The sequence below is a fragment of the Notamacropus eugenii genome, chromosome 4, assembly GCF_028372415.1.
Source record: "Notamacropus eugenii isolate mMacEug1 chromosome 4, mMacEug1.pri_v2, whole genome shotgun sequence".
Taxonomy (NCBI): domain Eukaryota; kingdom Metazoa; phylum Chordata; class Mammalia; order Diprotodontia; family Macropodidae; genus Notamacropus; species Notamacropus eugenii.
This window is the reverse complement of record NC_092875.1, coordinates 152,570,115-152,585,861: the sequence shown is the minus strand read 5'-3', so window position 1 is coordinate 152,585,861 and position 15,747 is coordinate 152,570,115. Positions and strand designations below refer to the sequence as shown.

The following is a 15,747-nucleotide window of genomic DNA, read 5'->3' as shown; positions in this document are numbered from 1 at the left end:
CTATCTCTTCCTTTAATCTATCTTACCTTCTCACCACTACACCATCCGTACGTGTAACTATGGGTTACAACAAATGGAGAAGTTTTGAATGCAGTGGATAAGTTCTCTTCTGTTGGTAGTGTACTTTCCAGGGATATGCACATTGACAATGAGGTTGATGCACACATTGCCAGAGCTAGCTTAGTGTTTGGGAGGCTCTGTAGAAAAGTTTGGGAGAGAAGAGGTATTAGGCTGACTGCCAAGTAAAGGTCTACAGAGTTGTTGTGCTGACCTCATTGTATGCCTATGAAACATGAACAGTATACCAGCGCCATTTCAGGAAACTGAATCGTTTCCATTTGAACTGTCTTAGGAAGATTCTGAAGATCACCTGGCAGGATAAGGTACCAGGCACTGAGGTCTTTGCTCAAACTAACGTGCCAAGCATTCAAACTGTGCTTCAGAGAGCACAACTCCTGTGGGCTGGCCATGTTGTTCGAATGCAAAATGTAAGCTTGCCAAAAAGACTATTTTATGGAGAACTCACATGGGGCAGGTGATCTCATGGTGGTCAGAAGAAGTGATACAAGGACACTCTCAAGGTACCTCTTAAGATCTTTGGATTTAATTGTGCGGCATGGGAGGCACTGGCACAGGACTGCTCAGCATGGTGTGCCCACATCAGAAAGGTTGCTGTGCTCAGTGAGCAAAGTAGAATTGATATAGCACAAAAGGAAACATAGGATGTGCAAATTTGAAGTATCCACCCCACATATTCATCTGAACTATCTGTGCCCAACCTGTGGTAGAGCATTTTGAGCTCATATTGGTCTGATCAACCACAGTTGGACACACTGAAATTTCACTTTATCATGGTGATGCCATTTTGGTCCTCTTCAAGAACAAAGGACAACAACCAACGAACCTCCTCCCCAAGGCAAAAACTTTTAAGTTCACAAGTGATTCCATTCTACCATGTCTTCTCAATACCCTCTCATCTCTAGGTTTTCTGTCTCTTGATTCTCCTCTTACATGTATGACTACTCGTTCTGAGTCTTTGCTGGATTTTTCTCCAAGTCATATCCTTTAAACATCAGTTTTCACTGAAACTTTGTCCTGGGCCCCGTTTTCCTTTTCTAACAGAGGTTCTGAACCTGAACTTATGATTTAAATTTTTTTTTCAATCGCTGTATTTAAGTATAATTGGTTTCCTTATCCCTAAGGGGTCTTTATCACATTGTGTAATGGATCCATTGACCCCAAAATATTAAAATTCCATGCTGTAGTCAGTCACTTCATAACCTCATTAGCTCCCATGGGACTAGTGATCTTCTCTTTTCAGGCCTTTGTTCTGAGTTTCAGTCTCATTATCAATTTCCTGTTGGACATTTTGAATTGTGTAACTTGAAGGTATCTCAAATTCAACATATCCAAAACAGAACTCATTTTCTTTTGCCCAAACCCTCCCTAATTCTGGTTTCCTCTGATTGTCTAGGCTATTTATCCTTTCAGTTATTCAGCCTTATACCCTTAATCATCCTTGACTGCTTCCTCTCACTCATTACATACATCCATTTTATTCCCAAATCTTGTCATTTTTGCCTTCACTGCATCCTTCATATACGTCCCCTTTTCTCCACTTATAAGGGTGCCATGCAAGTATAGACCCTTATCACCTCATTCCTAGAGTATTGCAAGACCCTTCTGGTTGTTCTCCCTGCCTCCCATTTTTCCCCACTTTTGTCAGTCCTTCACTTAACTGCCAAAGTTATCTTTCTAAAGTTCAGTTCTGAGCATGTCATACTGCTCCCCCCAACTCAATACACGCCAGTGGACTTCCTATTACCTTCATGATTAAAACCCTTTGTTTGGATTTTAAAGTTCTTTACAGCAATTCTCATTCACATACTCCATACACATAATGATAGTGGACTTCTTACTCCTTTGTGGTTTTTGTTTTTGTTTTTGTTTTTTGTTTTGCACAGGGTATTTCTATCTCCTAATTCCATGCCTTTTCACTTCCTAGAGTGCTCTTGTTTCTCACCTCCACCTCCTGACTTCCCTGGCTTCATGACTCAACCCAAATCCCGTCTTTCACAATAGCTTTTTCTCAGTCTCCCCCAACATTACTGTCTTCTCTCAGAAATTTCTCTCTCTCTCTCTCGTGTGTGTGTATGTACATGTAATACACACATATACACTTATATGTACATATTATATACACACTTATACATGTATATGTGTGTGTATATATCTTGTATTTGCAGAGTGGTTTGTGTGTTATCTGTCATTGGTATGTAAGCTCCTTGAGAGCAGGTCCATGACATTTTTTTTTTTTTTTTGGTATCCCTACAACTTTATGAAGTGCCTGTCACTTGATAAATGCTGGTTCATTGACTTACAGATTCAGATAACTATTGAATAGTACCTGTCTGTCTTAAGTACACATCCATGTATACTGTTTGCATTTTTGTATGATTCAATTAAAAAGCTTTTTTCATCTAGCTATACGTTTTTTCATTCGAATACAAACATTTTCATTTCCCTTTTTTCTCTTTTATTCGTTCAGTTGCTAACTTACTATTTTCCTAATATTCTGTGTTAATTTAGGCATCAATATGAGGGATTAACAGTTTGTTATTATTTGATACAAGATTATCTTCACTATTCACTTCTCTTTCTCTTCCTTTTGCCTTAATTTTTGACTACTATTGAAAATTAATATAAGATGGAGGAGAAATCCACAATTGTTTGTCATTTAGCAGCTGTCTTTATTAGAATAGGCTATCAAGATTTTATTATAATGTGTTCTCTTTGTCTGTTATTTAAATTTATAGTAGTTTAAAAAATGTTAGCTTTAAGCCCCTAATTCTTTTTAAGTTTGCCCCCAGAATAAATTATGATTCTGATAACTAGTATTTTGGGTATCAAAATTTCTATAAGATATGGCTAAATAAATGCATGCTTATTAAAATAAGAACTTTAAATACTATTGACTGAATCAGAAATTTTGTGGACAGTTATTTAGTAAGCCTGTCTTTGTGGGTTTGCCAATTGACTTTTAACTTTGACCTCCAATGACACCTCTGCTATTTCACTTTATTTCTGAGCCTTTTATTAGGAAAGGGTATAAAAAACACTTTCCTGTGTCAAATAGTTTTATAATTACCTAATATATTTTAAGATATGGACTAATATGAAAGCACTAAACCCACTTTTTTCTTGTGACCAAAGGCAAAGTATTTTTCAAGTGCTATTAAGTGCTGAGTATAATAGAAATCATGATAAATGATCATAAATGAAGACAATTAAATTGATGTACTCAGATGCTTTTAGATATGTCCCAGTTTCAGCTTATAAATCCTGACTACAATAAAAAGCCTTTGAGAAAATCATTTGGGAGCTTCTGTGTGCAAATGAATTCATCTGCTGAAGAGAATGGGAAAGATGAATGGATTCTGTAGCTTGTTTTATTTTTCAGACTTTACACATTGCTATTTACCTCTATTGAGCTTGATATTTGCATATTATAGAAGACATTGGGGTATTTAAGTAGTCAATTTATGGTAAAGGGAAGTTGAATGTTTAATTTTGTCTTATTTCATACTTTTCAAGACATGCTGAAGTTTTAGATGATGCATCATAAATGTCAGGTCCTGAAAAAGAATACAAAATGTATCAAATTCACATAATCACTGTTCCAGATTTAGAAATGCAATTGCTCATTTTGAATTAAGTCATTGGAAGGCAGCTTGTTGCTAGAAAGAGTGCCAGAGTAACAAGACTTGGGTTCAGATTTTGGCCTTGTCACTTACTCTGTGCAAGACACTGACCAAGTCATTGAGACTTTCTGGGCTTTAGTTCCTTGTCTATAAAACAAAATAATAGGACTAGATAATCTCTAATGTCCTTTGCATCCATAAATCTATGATCTTATCATCTGCCAAATAAAAGAAGTGTGTGGGCTTAACAAATAACAGCTATAGTTAGAAAAGAAAGGCAAATTATCTTTAATGTGTGCAGTTGTGACCAATAATTGAAAGTTTATTTAGTGACTTTGTTAGTCATTCACAAGAATCTGTAACATGAAGGATAATATATATCTAACATGAGGAGTGAGGAGAAAAGAAAGGGAGTTATAACCAGGTATATTCATTTATACTTAAATGTAGAAACTTGTGAATTATGGATACGAATATAGTCAACTTTTCAATAGGTATAATGTCCTTTCCTCTTATCTCTCAACCTTAATCCTATCCATAATTTGAGACCTGTTCCAAATCCTGTCTAGCTTTTCTCTCTTACTGGTCCTTTTACCTTTCCTCAAATCCTATAATACTTCTAAATTGCAGACTTCTTGAGGATAAGTATCCATATCCAATAGAATGTTAGCTCTCTGAGAAAAGGGACTATATTGTATTTATCTTTACAGCCCAAATTTAGGATAGTGGCAGGATATAATAGGTAATAAATACTGAATTGAATTGGAAGGTAAGCCTTTAAAAAATAATCCCCCACTTAGCAAATACTTAGCATTCAATAAATACTTATTGGTGGGTAGGTTGAAATATAATCCTTTTTAGATTTATTTGGGAATTATTCACATGTAGATTATTTACTATTTAAAAATTATGCTTTGTCATCCTTTTGTGTCCTTCAGTCTACTGTTAGGGAGTCTAAGCTCATTGCCTTTGCAAAATAATTTTACTTAAAATCTAAATGAAATTAATTAGGAAAGCAAATGTTGCAATTCCCAGTTCATAGCATAAATATCAAAGCCATATATAAATATTTTAAAAATTATCTATTTCTGAATAATCTGTTTTTCTATATAATTTTGGTGGTTGACTGTATAAATATAGTTATTACAGATCATATATTTTAAAATTGTATTCTCTCACCTCCTAAACACTAAACTATGAAACATAGCACAAATATTATAAGAACATCTGAGGTAGATAATTAAAGCATAATTAAGTTTAAATGCCTTGGTGAAGGAATATAAAAATTATTTAAATTCAACCAGCTAGTACATTTGCAGTTTTCTTTTATTAGGTGTGAAATCTAAGAATCCCTTGCCAACTCTTGAGGGCTCAATCCAGAATGTTGAATTGAAGTACTGCAGCACATCATTGGTCAAATGTGCCTCTGGGACCGTGGGATCAATAAAAATTTGTGCCAAAGCCCCAGGTATGTGCAGCTGGACCATGTAAAACTTTATTGCCTGTATAGGAGAATTGGCCTTACTTTTTACAAGGAGCGTTACTGAAACAAGAATTTACTCATTGTTCCTATGAATCAGAGGGTTTTTAAATTTTTATTTCTCTTTTTTCCTTTTTATTTTGCCAGGATGATGCTACTTGGCTTAATAAATTTTTTTTATTTAAAAAATTCTCTTTATTTGTAAAGATTAATTTTGAAGAAAATTAGAGAAATTATTTTTAAAGAGTTTCTTGAAAATGTATACATTTTTTACACCAAATCGTAATGTAAGTTTGTGTGATACACATATATACATGCATACATATGTATTATACATATCTTCTTAGCTGCAAAACACTTTTAAGGTATTTTTTTTTCCTTCACTGGTATGCTTGGGAGGAGAATTGACCATGATAGACAACTAGATATAGCCTGTCATTGTAATGATATATCAAAAAATTTTTTTAAAAAGTTCATGTTACTAATTTTAAAAATAGTCTATATTGAGAAGCTGGTCAACTTTCTTATCCTTTATTTTTTATATTTGATTTCCACTTAACTCTATTTACTTTCAGTTTTGAATTATAAAATACATTTGTGCTGGTTATGTTGAATATTTTCTCCTTTTTTGTCTTTAAAATATTCTGTTTGTTACAAGATTTGGCTTTCTGGGGTTGTGGGGAGAGGGTTAACTGATAATGTACATAATAAAAAAAAGCATTAAAAACTCATTTAATAATAAAAAAAATAGATTTATATTAGTTAAATTGTCTTACTATTTGGGTTCCAAATATTATAGCATTCTTTAGATGACGTATTTCAAATGATTTGAGGGGCATAACTGTTTTAAGTGAATTTATAATTTGGACTTTTAATTTAGGATTATTTAATTTATCTCAGATTATAGTTATAAAAAGATAAGTGCAGTATAAAATAGATTGATGAATATAATGGATATAAATTCTAGTCATTCTGCTAATAATATTGCCTGTTAACTTGATATTTTAAGATATGTTAAAACATGGGCCAGTTGCCCATGGGAGAAAGTGTTTGTAATTTAAAGGTTAACACTGATATTTTTATTTAGGTGAGAATGGAAAAGAGAAACTGATTCCCTTAATTCAGGGCCCTTCTGACACCAAAGACCTCCACAGCAGCAAATGGCTCAATGAAAGCAGAAAGCCAGAGTCCCTGTTAGCCCCAGATTTGATAACCTTTACAATGCAAATTCCCCAATCTGTGGACTACTGTCATAATTCAGGTAAGTACAAAACTTTTTTTTAAGTTCATATTATTTTGAACTTTCATTTCCGGCAAGACTTCTTTTGAGTGAAATATGTCTCTTGAAGACTGTAACTATTAAGTATAAAACTTAAGTTATCCTTTTTGAAAATCCAAATGAATAAATTGTCATTTTATTCTTTTCTTAAGTTGTAATGATTTTAGGTAAGTAAATTTGCCTTTATGAACCATATCCTCTTCACATACATGTGCAAACATCCAATGGGTTAGAAAAGTTGAGAGTTCTACATATATATATATGCATTCTCCCCCTTAATTTGTAATAGAGAAAATTTACTTTTATTTCTTTTATTCATCATTTGACTTTGACCAAATGCCATAATTTTCTACTTTTTCCTCAACCTCAAAATCCCAAACCAGTAGGACTTTTAGGTGGAAGCAGTGTTCTTAGGAAGTAGTGCATTTCCCTTTCCTTTAGAATGGGTGAGTGTGTGCGTATGTGTGTGTGTTTTGGATGGCTACTTGTTGGGAATGTTGTGGAGGGGATTCTTGTTTAGTCGTGGGTTATATTAAGTGCTCTTCCGGATCTGATTTGGTATGATTTAACTTGTCAAGATGGCTCAAATAACTTTTTGATATTTTTATCAACAATTTATTAATTATTCATTTTTATATATAGTTCTGATTTGTTCTAGGTAACTTAAAGGGAAATCATAAATGTAATAATAAATCTATGGTTATAGCTGGTCCTTCATGTTGTTTTACACTTTATTTGGGAAGATTCAAAACCATGACTGTTTGTGATGTGTTTAATTGGGAATGTTTGTAAATTTGGAATGTGAACATTTGATTGATATTTTGAAGATTTTCCTTTAGCTTGGCTTTAATTTTCAAAGTTAATATGTTTTTCTTAAAACTAGGTCTGGTTACACAGTGGATAGAACATTAGGCTTGAATCCACAAAGGAGCCTGAATCTTGTTTCAAGACATTCACCTGTTTGCTCACATGACCATGAACAAGTCACTTAACATGTCTTAGTCTTAAATTCTTTACTTCTGAAATGTGGATAATAACAGCACTTATAGGGTTGTGGAGAAGATTAAATGGGAAGTGTGCAAAGTGCTTCATAAACCTTAAAGTGCTATATAAGTGTTAGTTCTGTTATCATTATAATTATTCTCGTTATACTATACACCCAACAGAGGTGTTCTGTTTAAATTTTCTATCCCATTCCATCCCAGCACACCTATTTGTTCTTGAGGAATTTATTACATGGTTTATAGTGCCCATACATATTGTTATTAATTAAACCAGCTTTAAAGTAATTAATTTTCATCTTACATTTGTGTAAAAGATTTAAATAGGTCTCTGTAGGACAGGTGCTCTGCATAGGATGAGCAAGTGCACTTGGACTTTGGAACTTAAAAAAAATACAAAGATGTCTCAATTAACCAAAAAACCCCAAAGTAACCAGAATAGACTTAGCTTTTTTAGGAAGCAGTAAAATATGCATCAGGTGAGGTGCTCAATGAATTTCCCCTAGGACTTCTGGAATTTGTGGGATTGGTAGTGGAATGCAGAATACTGTATGAATTGAGAGGCTTAAGAGCTAAAGTCAAATGTTTTTAGCGCAGTTTGGTAAAAGGCTTAACAGACTTCCTTTAAGAATCATGGTAGGAGTTAAGGGATGGGAAAACACCTGGCATTTTGTGTAAATGCTTCCACAAAAGAAAAAAAATTATTTATTAAAAGCACTGACCAACAAATTATATGGCCATTAAACAGAAGAAAACCAAAAAGTAAGCTTTAAAGGAAAAGCTGTAAGGAAGAAGGAGCAGAATATTTACTGCATGAATATAAAAAGAAAGTAGGGAACCATGAGTGAGAGTCAGATGACTATGAAAAGAAGTAAGAAATTTATTTTCCATGTATTGGCAAGTATATATAGCAAAACATATATGTACAAATATAAACTATTGTCATAATAAATTTTGTCTCATTCTTTTCTGTGATTAGCATAGTTTACTCTGCTTGAGATCCAAACACATCTCCCTTAGCCCTTTTTTTATTTGAACGCATTAGAGTTATTATTTGAAATTAAGTATTTATTAAGTCATTAAGCATTCAATAAGCAGTTACTGTATTCCAGGCACTGCGCAGATTTAAACACAACTTTGTTTAGGGAAGTTTTGGAGAAAAAAATGAGAAACAGTAGCTTTCCTTAGTTTCTTTTTTTCATGAATGTGAAATCTAAATGAAAAAATTGTAGATTTTGCATTTTAAAGGAATCTGAAAGCATTTTCTAGTCCATTTTATTTATAATAGTCATTAAGAGTAGTTTTAGACTACCTATCTTGCAAGGGGAATGTCTGTAAAAATCCTGTGATTTGTAGTGTTTTCCCTGCTTGGAAAGAGATGAAGCTATCTTGGAACCAGAGAGTGAGTTTTCCACATTTTGGAATCACTCTGTAAAAAAGTACCCTCTTCCTTAATTTATTGCCCTGTTGATTAATTGATTGATTAATTGCTTCGTGGTGTAAGGAAAAGAGAGCTGACTTTGAGACCAGGGAACAGTATCCTATCTATAGTTTTTAACTACCTGTCACTGAGACCGAAGCAAGACACTCAGTGACTTCTGTTTTGGATTTAAAGCTCTTCATTACCTGATTTGTCCCTGCCTTTCTTGTCTTAACACTTTATTTCCATCCATTCACTCCAACTGTAATGGCCTTTTTGCTGTTCCTCAGATAAGACACTTCGTCTTCACTCTGTGCCTTTTCCCTGGTAGTTTCCATGTCTAGAATTCTCTTACTCCTCACTTCTACTACAATTTCCCTAGCTTCCTTCATGATTCAGTTAAAATACCATCTATTTATACTTAATTCCACTTATTCGTGCCTATATATCTTGTGTGTACATAATTATTTACTCCCCCATTAGAAGGTTAGCTCCTTGAGGCCAGAACTATTTTTGCCTTTCTTTGCCACTTAGCATAGTTCTTGGTACATAGTAAGCTCTTATTAAATGTTTAATCCCTTGACCAGACCTTCTGAAGGAGACCTTTCCTATTCCCTCCTATTTCCTTCTGAGATTACCCTTTGTCATCTATGCTGCATATAGATTGCATGTACCTAATTATTTACGTATTATTGCCATCATTAAAATGTGCTCTTCTTGGTGTCAGGAAGATTGTTTTTGCTTTTCTTTACATTCTTAGTGCTTACCACAATACCTGACACTTAAGGTAATAAAAGGTCGTTAATTTAGTAAGCATTTACTACATGCTTATGGATTGACTTACTTACCTATCTAGTTGATTAGATATTAAGGTATTAGAGTGAAAATTATATTCCAGTACATCTTCTGTTTTTGTGCCAGTGCGGAAAGAAAACTCAAATAGACTGCAAAAATTTTCTCTCAATTCCTGAACCTGATACTTAGAAATAAATTTTAGTGATTAACAAAACCTCTTTGAAACCCTCAGTTTGCTTATTTATAAAATGGGGATAATACTGCTTATACTACATACCTCATAGGGCCATTATTAGAATTAGTAAAAGGAATGTATGTAAGGAGTTTTATAAGTCTTAAAACTTTGTTTAACTATAAGCAGTTGTTGTGATTGTGGAAGTATTTTACATTTCCTTATATTCAGATATAAATACAAAAACATTTTACAGCCTAAGGTATTGAATACCATAGTTGATGTTGGGTAAAAGGGTATACTGGTTAAAGAAATAATATGTCTATTGTGTATTATCCTCTTTGTGCTATGAAAATCAGGGGCTTCTGCATAGGTGTGGTAGCAATAATATCCTAAGCCTTGTTTCCTTCCAAGTTAGGCTAGTTTTTCCTTTAAAAAATATTGAGAACTATTGATTTTTTATTTTTTCTCTGAAAATTTTGTCATGTGGATGGCTTTCTGAAAGGGAAAGTGATAATAGGAAAATTTTTGGTGCTATGAAAAAATGAAAGATATCAATAATAATGTATGTTTCTTAAAAAGTATTGAACCTATCATTGGGACTTCATTGGCCTCAGGGACTACTAACAGGTTAGGCTGTTAACATTACTTCCTGGTTGCCTGACTACAAAATAGCTGTGACAAACCCTAGGAGCTCTCTTCATCTTAGATGGTGGAAAATGATGGACAACTCATGAGAGAGTTTCTCTCAGCTGGATCAAAACTAGTTGTCCTTAATGTATATCCACATTGTCAGTCAAACAGTCAATTAATGTTGATTTATTGCCTACTACATATTAGACACTATACTAAGTGCTGGGAATACAACAATAAGAAAAAGACAGTCCTTGGCTTTGAGAAACTCATAGTATAATTGGGGAGATAAGCAAACAAAAATGTACAGGCACTCTTTGTATAGGATAAATAAGGAATGGTTAACATTTCTTCTTTCTTGTGATTTCTCTCATTGATTCTAATTCTTTTTTACAACATGACTAATGTGAAAATATGTTTAATATGAGTGTGTATGTAGAGCCTGTATTAGATTCCACACTGGCTTGTGGCGGGGGGGAATGAGGAGAAAATTTGGAACTCAAAATCTTATGGAAGTGAATGGTGAAAACTGAAAACAAATCTTTTTTTTTTATAAATATAATTAACAGAGAGAAGACCTTAGAAGTAAGCGGGTTTGGGGAGGGCTTTCTTTAGAAGATAGGATTTTAGTTGGAACTAAAAGGAAACTAGGCAAGCCAAAGATGAGGAGAGAGAACTTTGCAGGGATAGGGGACAGCCCTAAATTAGTTGTTATTTACTATTCTTCCTTCTATTAGGAAGTTAATCTCTCTTTTTTAAAAACTGTTACTTGACTTAGAAGTATTTTTATCTTATATCACTCAGTCCTCCAGAGGACGTGCTGGAAGCTGGTTCAGTTCAGAGAAATAGTATATAAAGACTTGTATTACTAGATTGTTTTCTTACCCATAATGTCCTTTCACTCAAGCAATCCAGCTATCAACCTATTTTGAAAAAACCCTAATAAAAACAAAGTTAAAAATTTCATTTTGTAACTTTAGCTCAGTAGAATTAATCTTTTCCAAAACTAGATACAATTAGAAAGAAAAAAAAGTTGCAGCATATCATTGAAACAGTGGTGTTGGTGATTGTTGTAAATTGATTAGATATGCCCTCCAGTAATGTAATGAATGTGTAGTAATATAGATTTGGGTATTGCCTTCTCATGATGTAGATCTCACCCTTACCTGTTTAGTGTGCTCATGCCTTAGTTCCTGTAAATTCTATACAAGGGCTATATCCAACATGTAGTATACTTCCTTTAAGTTGTTTGATGTTGTGAGTCTTGAGTCAATCAACAAATATTAACCACTGGCCATGTGATAGGCATAATGTTGGGGAGCAAGTTTCAGAATGAAATAGTCCCTTCTAATAAGAGGGACTGGTGGAAGGAGACCAAATAGCAAATATAAAAAACATAGATACAAATTGAATAAATGTAAGTATATATAAAGTGGTTAAGAAGTAGGTTTTTTGGAAAGGAGAGCATTGGCAGTTTGAGGAACTAAGGAAAGCTTCTTATAGAAGATGTTGCTTGAGCTATATCTTAAAATAAGAGTAGGACACAGTGAAGTAGAAGTGAGGAGACTGCCTGAGGCACATGAATCAGCCAGAGGCAGGGAGAAGAGAGATGGAGCATCAGGTTTGAGAAGGATAAAGAAGGCCATTCTGGCTAGATTAGCTAGCCAGAGCTAGCTAGATTGTGAACGTATTTGAAAATGTAATGGCAAGTATTAGTTAATCTATATAATCTGAAAATAATCCCAGAGGTAAGAAGCTGGCAGTGTATGGGGGAGAGGGTTGAAAAGTTTTTTTTGGTTGTTGGTTGTTTGCTGTAGGTGGGATTTGAGGTGATTCTTAAAGGAAGTTAGGGAAGCCAGGAGGTGGAAAAAAGGAGGGAGATCGTTTCAGGAATGGGGAGATCATTAGTAGAAAGGTGCAGAGAGTGAGGAGCAGCAGGAGGGCTAGTGTTACTAAATCAAAAGGTATATGGAGGAGAATAAAATATAAGAAGACTAAAGGTAGGGAGGAAGGAGCCAGATTGCAAAGAGGTATAAAAACCAACCAGATAATTCTATATTTTGTCCTCGAAGTAATGGAAGCAACTATAATATGCTGAGTAAAGGAGAGATGGTGTTTTAAGAAGATTACTCTGACAACTGAATGTTCGACTGGAGAGGAGAAAAACTTGAGGCAGGGAGACCAACCAGAAGGCTATTATAGTAGATGAGGTGTTAGGTGATAAGGACGTGTACTTGGGTGGCAAATGTCATAGGAGAGGAGGGGATACATATGAGAAATATTGTGAAGGTAGAAACAACAGAATTTGGCAACTGATTGGCCAATGGAGGTAAATAAGAGTGAGAAGTCAGGTATGACACCTGGGTTTGGGCTGTTAGTAAAATGTTGACATCCTTGACAGTAATAGGGACGTTAGGGAGAAAGGAGAACTGCAGAGGAAAGATAGATTTTGGACATGTTGAATTTAAGATATCTGTGGGTCATCCAGTTGTTGTATCCAATAGACAGTTGGAGGTTTAAGACTAGAGGTCAAAGGAGTGGTTTCTCCTATTTATTACTCATCTGCATAGAGAGGAAAATTGTATCTGTGGGTGGTAATGAGATTACCAAATTAGATAGTATAAAGGGAGAAAAGAGAGCAAAGGACAGAACCTCAGAAGGTATCCCTGTTTAGCAGGCCTGACCAATATGAAGATTCCAGAAAGAGACTGAGAAGGAGAAGTCACACAAAAAAGGAAGAAAATCAGATCAGAGTGGTATCACAAAAACCTGGAAAGGAGAGAAATGTTGAAAAGGTAAAAATGGGCAAGAGTAGATAGGCTATTTATTAACAGATTCTCGCCATTTTACCACTACATCTACTTTTTGATACTTTGTACATCAACAAGCATTTATAAAGTGTTTGAACACTTTAGTAAGTGGACACTATACTAAGCCCTCAAAGAGCTTAAATTCCATTTGGAGGGACAGTGTGAAAATATGTGAGTATGTATCTGTATAACTGTAAAATGCCCACAGAAAAAAGGTAATTTGGGGAGGAGTAATTAAATTATTTCTGGCTTATCCTTTATTTAGCTTGTTTGTGCATAATTTTTTGTATTTTTTCTCTCCCATCAGGTTGTGTGTAACTTGAGAGCAGGGACTGTCTTTTTCTTTTTATTCCCAGTGCTTATTGAACAATACTTGCCATATAATAGACACTTAATAAATGCTTATTGACCGACTGCATTCGAAATTATGATGATTAGCAAAATTTTCATGTAGAAGGTGGTGCTTGAACTGAGTCTTGAAAGTAATCATAGATTCTAAGAGGCAGAGAGGAGGGGGAAATGCATTGTAGGGATGGGGAACAGCTTAGTGCAAATGAATGGAGAACAGAAGATGGAATATCATGTATATGGAACAAAGAATGGAACAGTATGACAGGATTTCAGATTGTGAATCAGAAAGTAATGTTTAAAAAGACTGTCAAGGCCAAAGGGGTTGTGGAGAGATTTAAATGTCATATGTGTGTATGTACACATATACATACACACAGACCTGCACTTATATATGCACATGTTTACACACATAAAATACATAATACAGTATACTTACATACAAATATCTATTGTATATAATATTATATAATTAATATCAAATATATAAGTAAACGGTATGTGTTTGAGTGTTTGCATGTGTGCATGGTTTTGGGGGGCAGTAGGGAGCCACTGGAGCAGGGTGATGATACAATTAGACTTAAGGTTCAGGAAAATCACTTTGCCAACTTTGTGAAAGATGAACTGAAGTAGGAGGGGACTTGAGAAAGAGAAACTCAATAGATGGCTATCCAAAATCTTTTTTTAGTTATTTATAATCTTGGAGTATTATAAATTCTTGGAATTTAAAGGAACCCTAGAGATAGGTTATCCAGTTCAAACTCCCAGGTAGGCCAGAAGCTATAGTGCCACTCTAGGATAGCTGTACTCAGAAAGATCTGTGATTGAATTAATTTGGTGTTCATTTCAGTGATCATAGGCGTGCCAATCTATATCCTCCTACAAGTTCACCACATGAGGTCTTCACAGTATGCTAGAGGCCTTCCTCAATTTTTCTTTTCTTTGCAAGGATACCAGTTAAGCTTTTAGATTATTCATTTGTCCTCCCTGACCCTCACTACATTTGATGGAGATGTCCATCATCTCCTATGGACATACATTTTCCTGTTGACATTTTTACCTCTTTTTTGATGTTCTTCATTGGTCACATTTTACTGCCTACTCACACCCATCATACAGCCCTTTTTGTACTCTGTGATATTCATTTTACATTCTTCAGTGTTGGATTCCATGTTTCCCAGTGATATAACATGGGTGGAAGACTGGTATTAAAATAATGGGGCTTTGTTTCTGGGAGAAGACTTGTCATTAAAGATATTTTGCAGTTTTCTAAAAATAATCAGTCCATTCTTCTCTTCCTTCTCCCACATAATTCTGGACCCAACTCACCTATTTGTATTGTTTGTCTCTGATATGCTTAATGATGGACAAGCTACAGGTTTCTGTAAAAGTGTGCAAGAGATGTTTATCCACTTCGTAGTTCCTGTGTGCACCATCAAGCCCAAACTCTTTTGTTGAGAATGTTAACAGTGGTTATAGACAGCTTCTGCAGGTTCTGCAATGTTCCAGCAATCCTGTAAACATAAAGCAGGAGTGTCTGGAGGATTTCACTATACACAGGAAATCCCTGTTGAATTTGGATTCTCTGTTTGCTCTTGTCAATCCCAGCGTTAAGGATTTTGATGTTCATCCTTGATCAACAATTTTTGTATTGTTTAACCTTATATTTATGTTTGAAGAGTCATTGAAAATGGTTATTTCTATTAGAGATTTGGAGGTATCTTGAATGATTTAGATGTACACAGACACACACACAGACACACACACAGACACACACACACAGAGACACACACACAGACACACACACACAGAGACAGACACAGACAGACACAGACAGACACACACACACACAGACACAGACACAGACAGACACAGACAGACACACACAGACACACAGACACACACACACACACACACACACACACTTACCAGAAGAGACATTTGTGGTTGCCATGGGCAAATCATATATTTTTTCAAGAGCAAGGATGCAAAATGCAATTATATTAAAATTACTGTGTGTAGACAGGAGATCCATGCTGGAGGCAGCAGAATTGTATGAGTGTTCAAGATTTGGTTTCTAAAAGATGGAAGATACCAAAGGCATGGAT

General features: G+C 34.7%; 1 protein-coding gene across 22 annotated transcripts in view; it reads left to right on the top strand.

Annotated features, from left to right (window-relative positions):
* The window catches only part of VPS13B (vacuolar protein sorting 13 homolog B), a 1,048,068-nt gene that overhangs the window by 284,858 nt on the left and 747,463 nt on the right, over positions 1 to 15,747 (top strand). For 19 of the 22 annotated variants that reach the window (XR_011966588.1, XR_011966589.1, XM_072606871.1 and 16 more), the window contains 2 exons: positions 5,035 to 5,169; positions 6,269 to 6,442. Coding sequence is in view for 19 of the 22 variants with exons in the window: in XM_072606871.1 (XP_072462972.1) it covers positions 5,035 to 5,169; positions 6,269 to 6,442 (309 nt within the window). In the remaining 3 variants the exon portion in view is untranslated. Of the gene's footprint in view, positions 1 to 5,034; positions 5,170 to 6,268; positions 6,447 to 15,747 lie in introns of those variants that run through there. The other 3 variants (XM_072606881.1, XR_011966590.1, XM_072606880.1) reach the window with 3 other exon arrangements.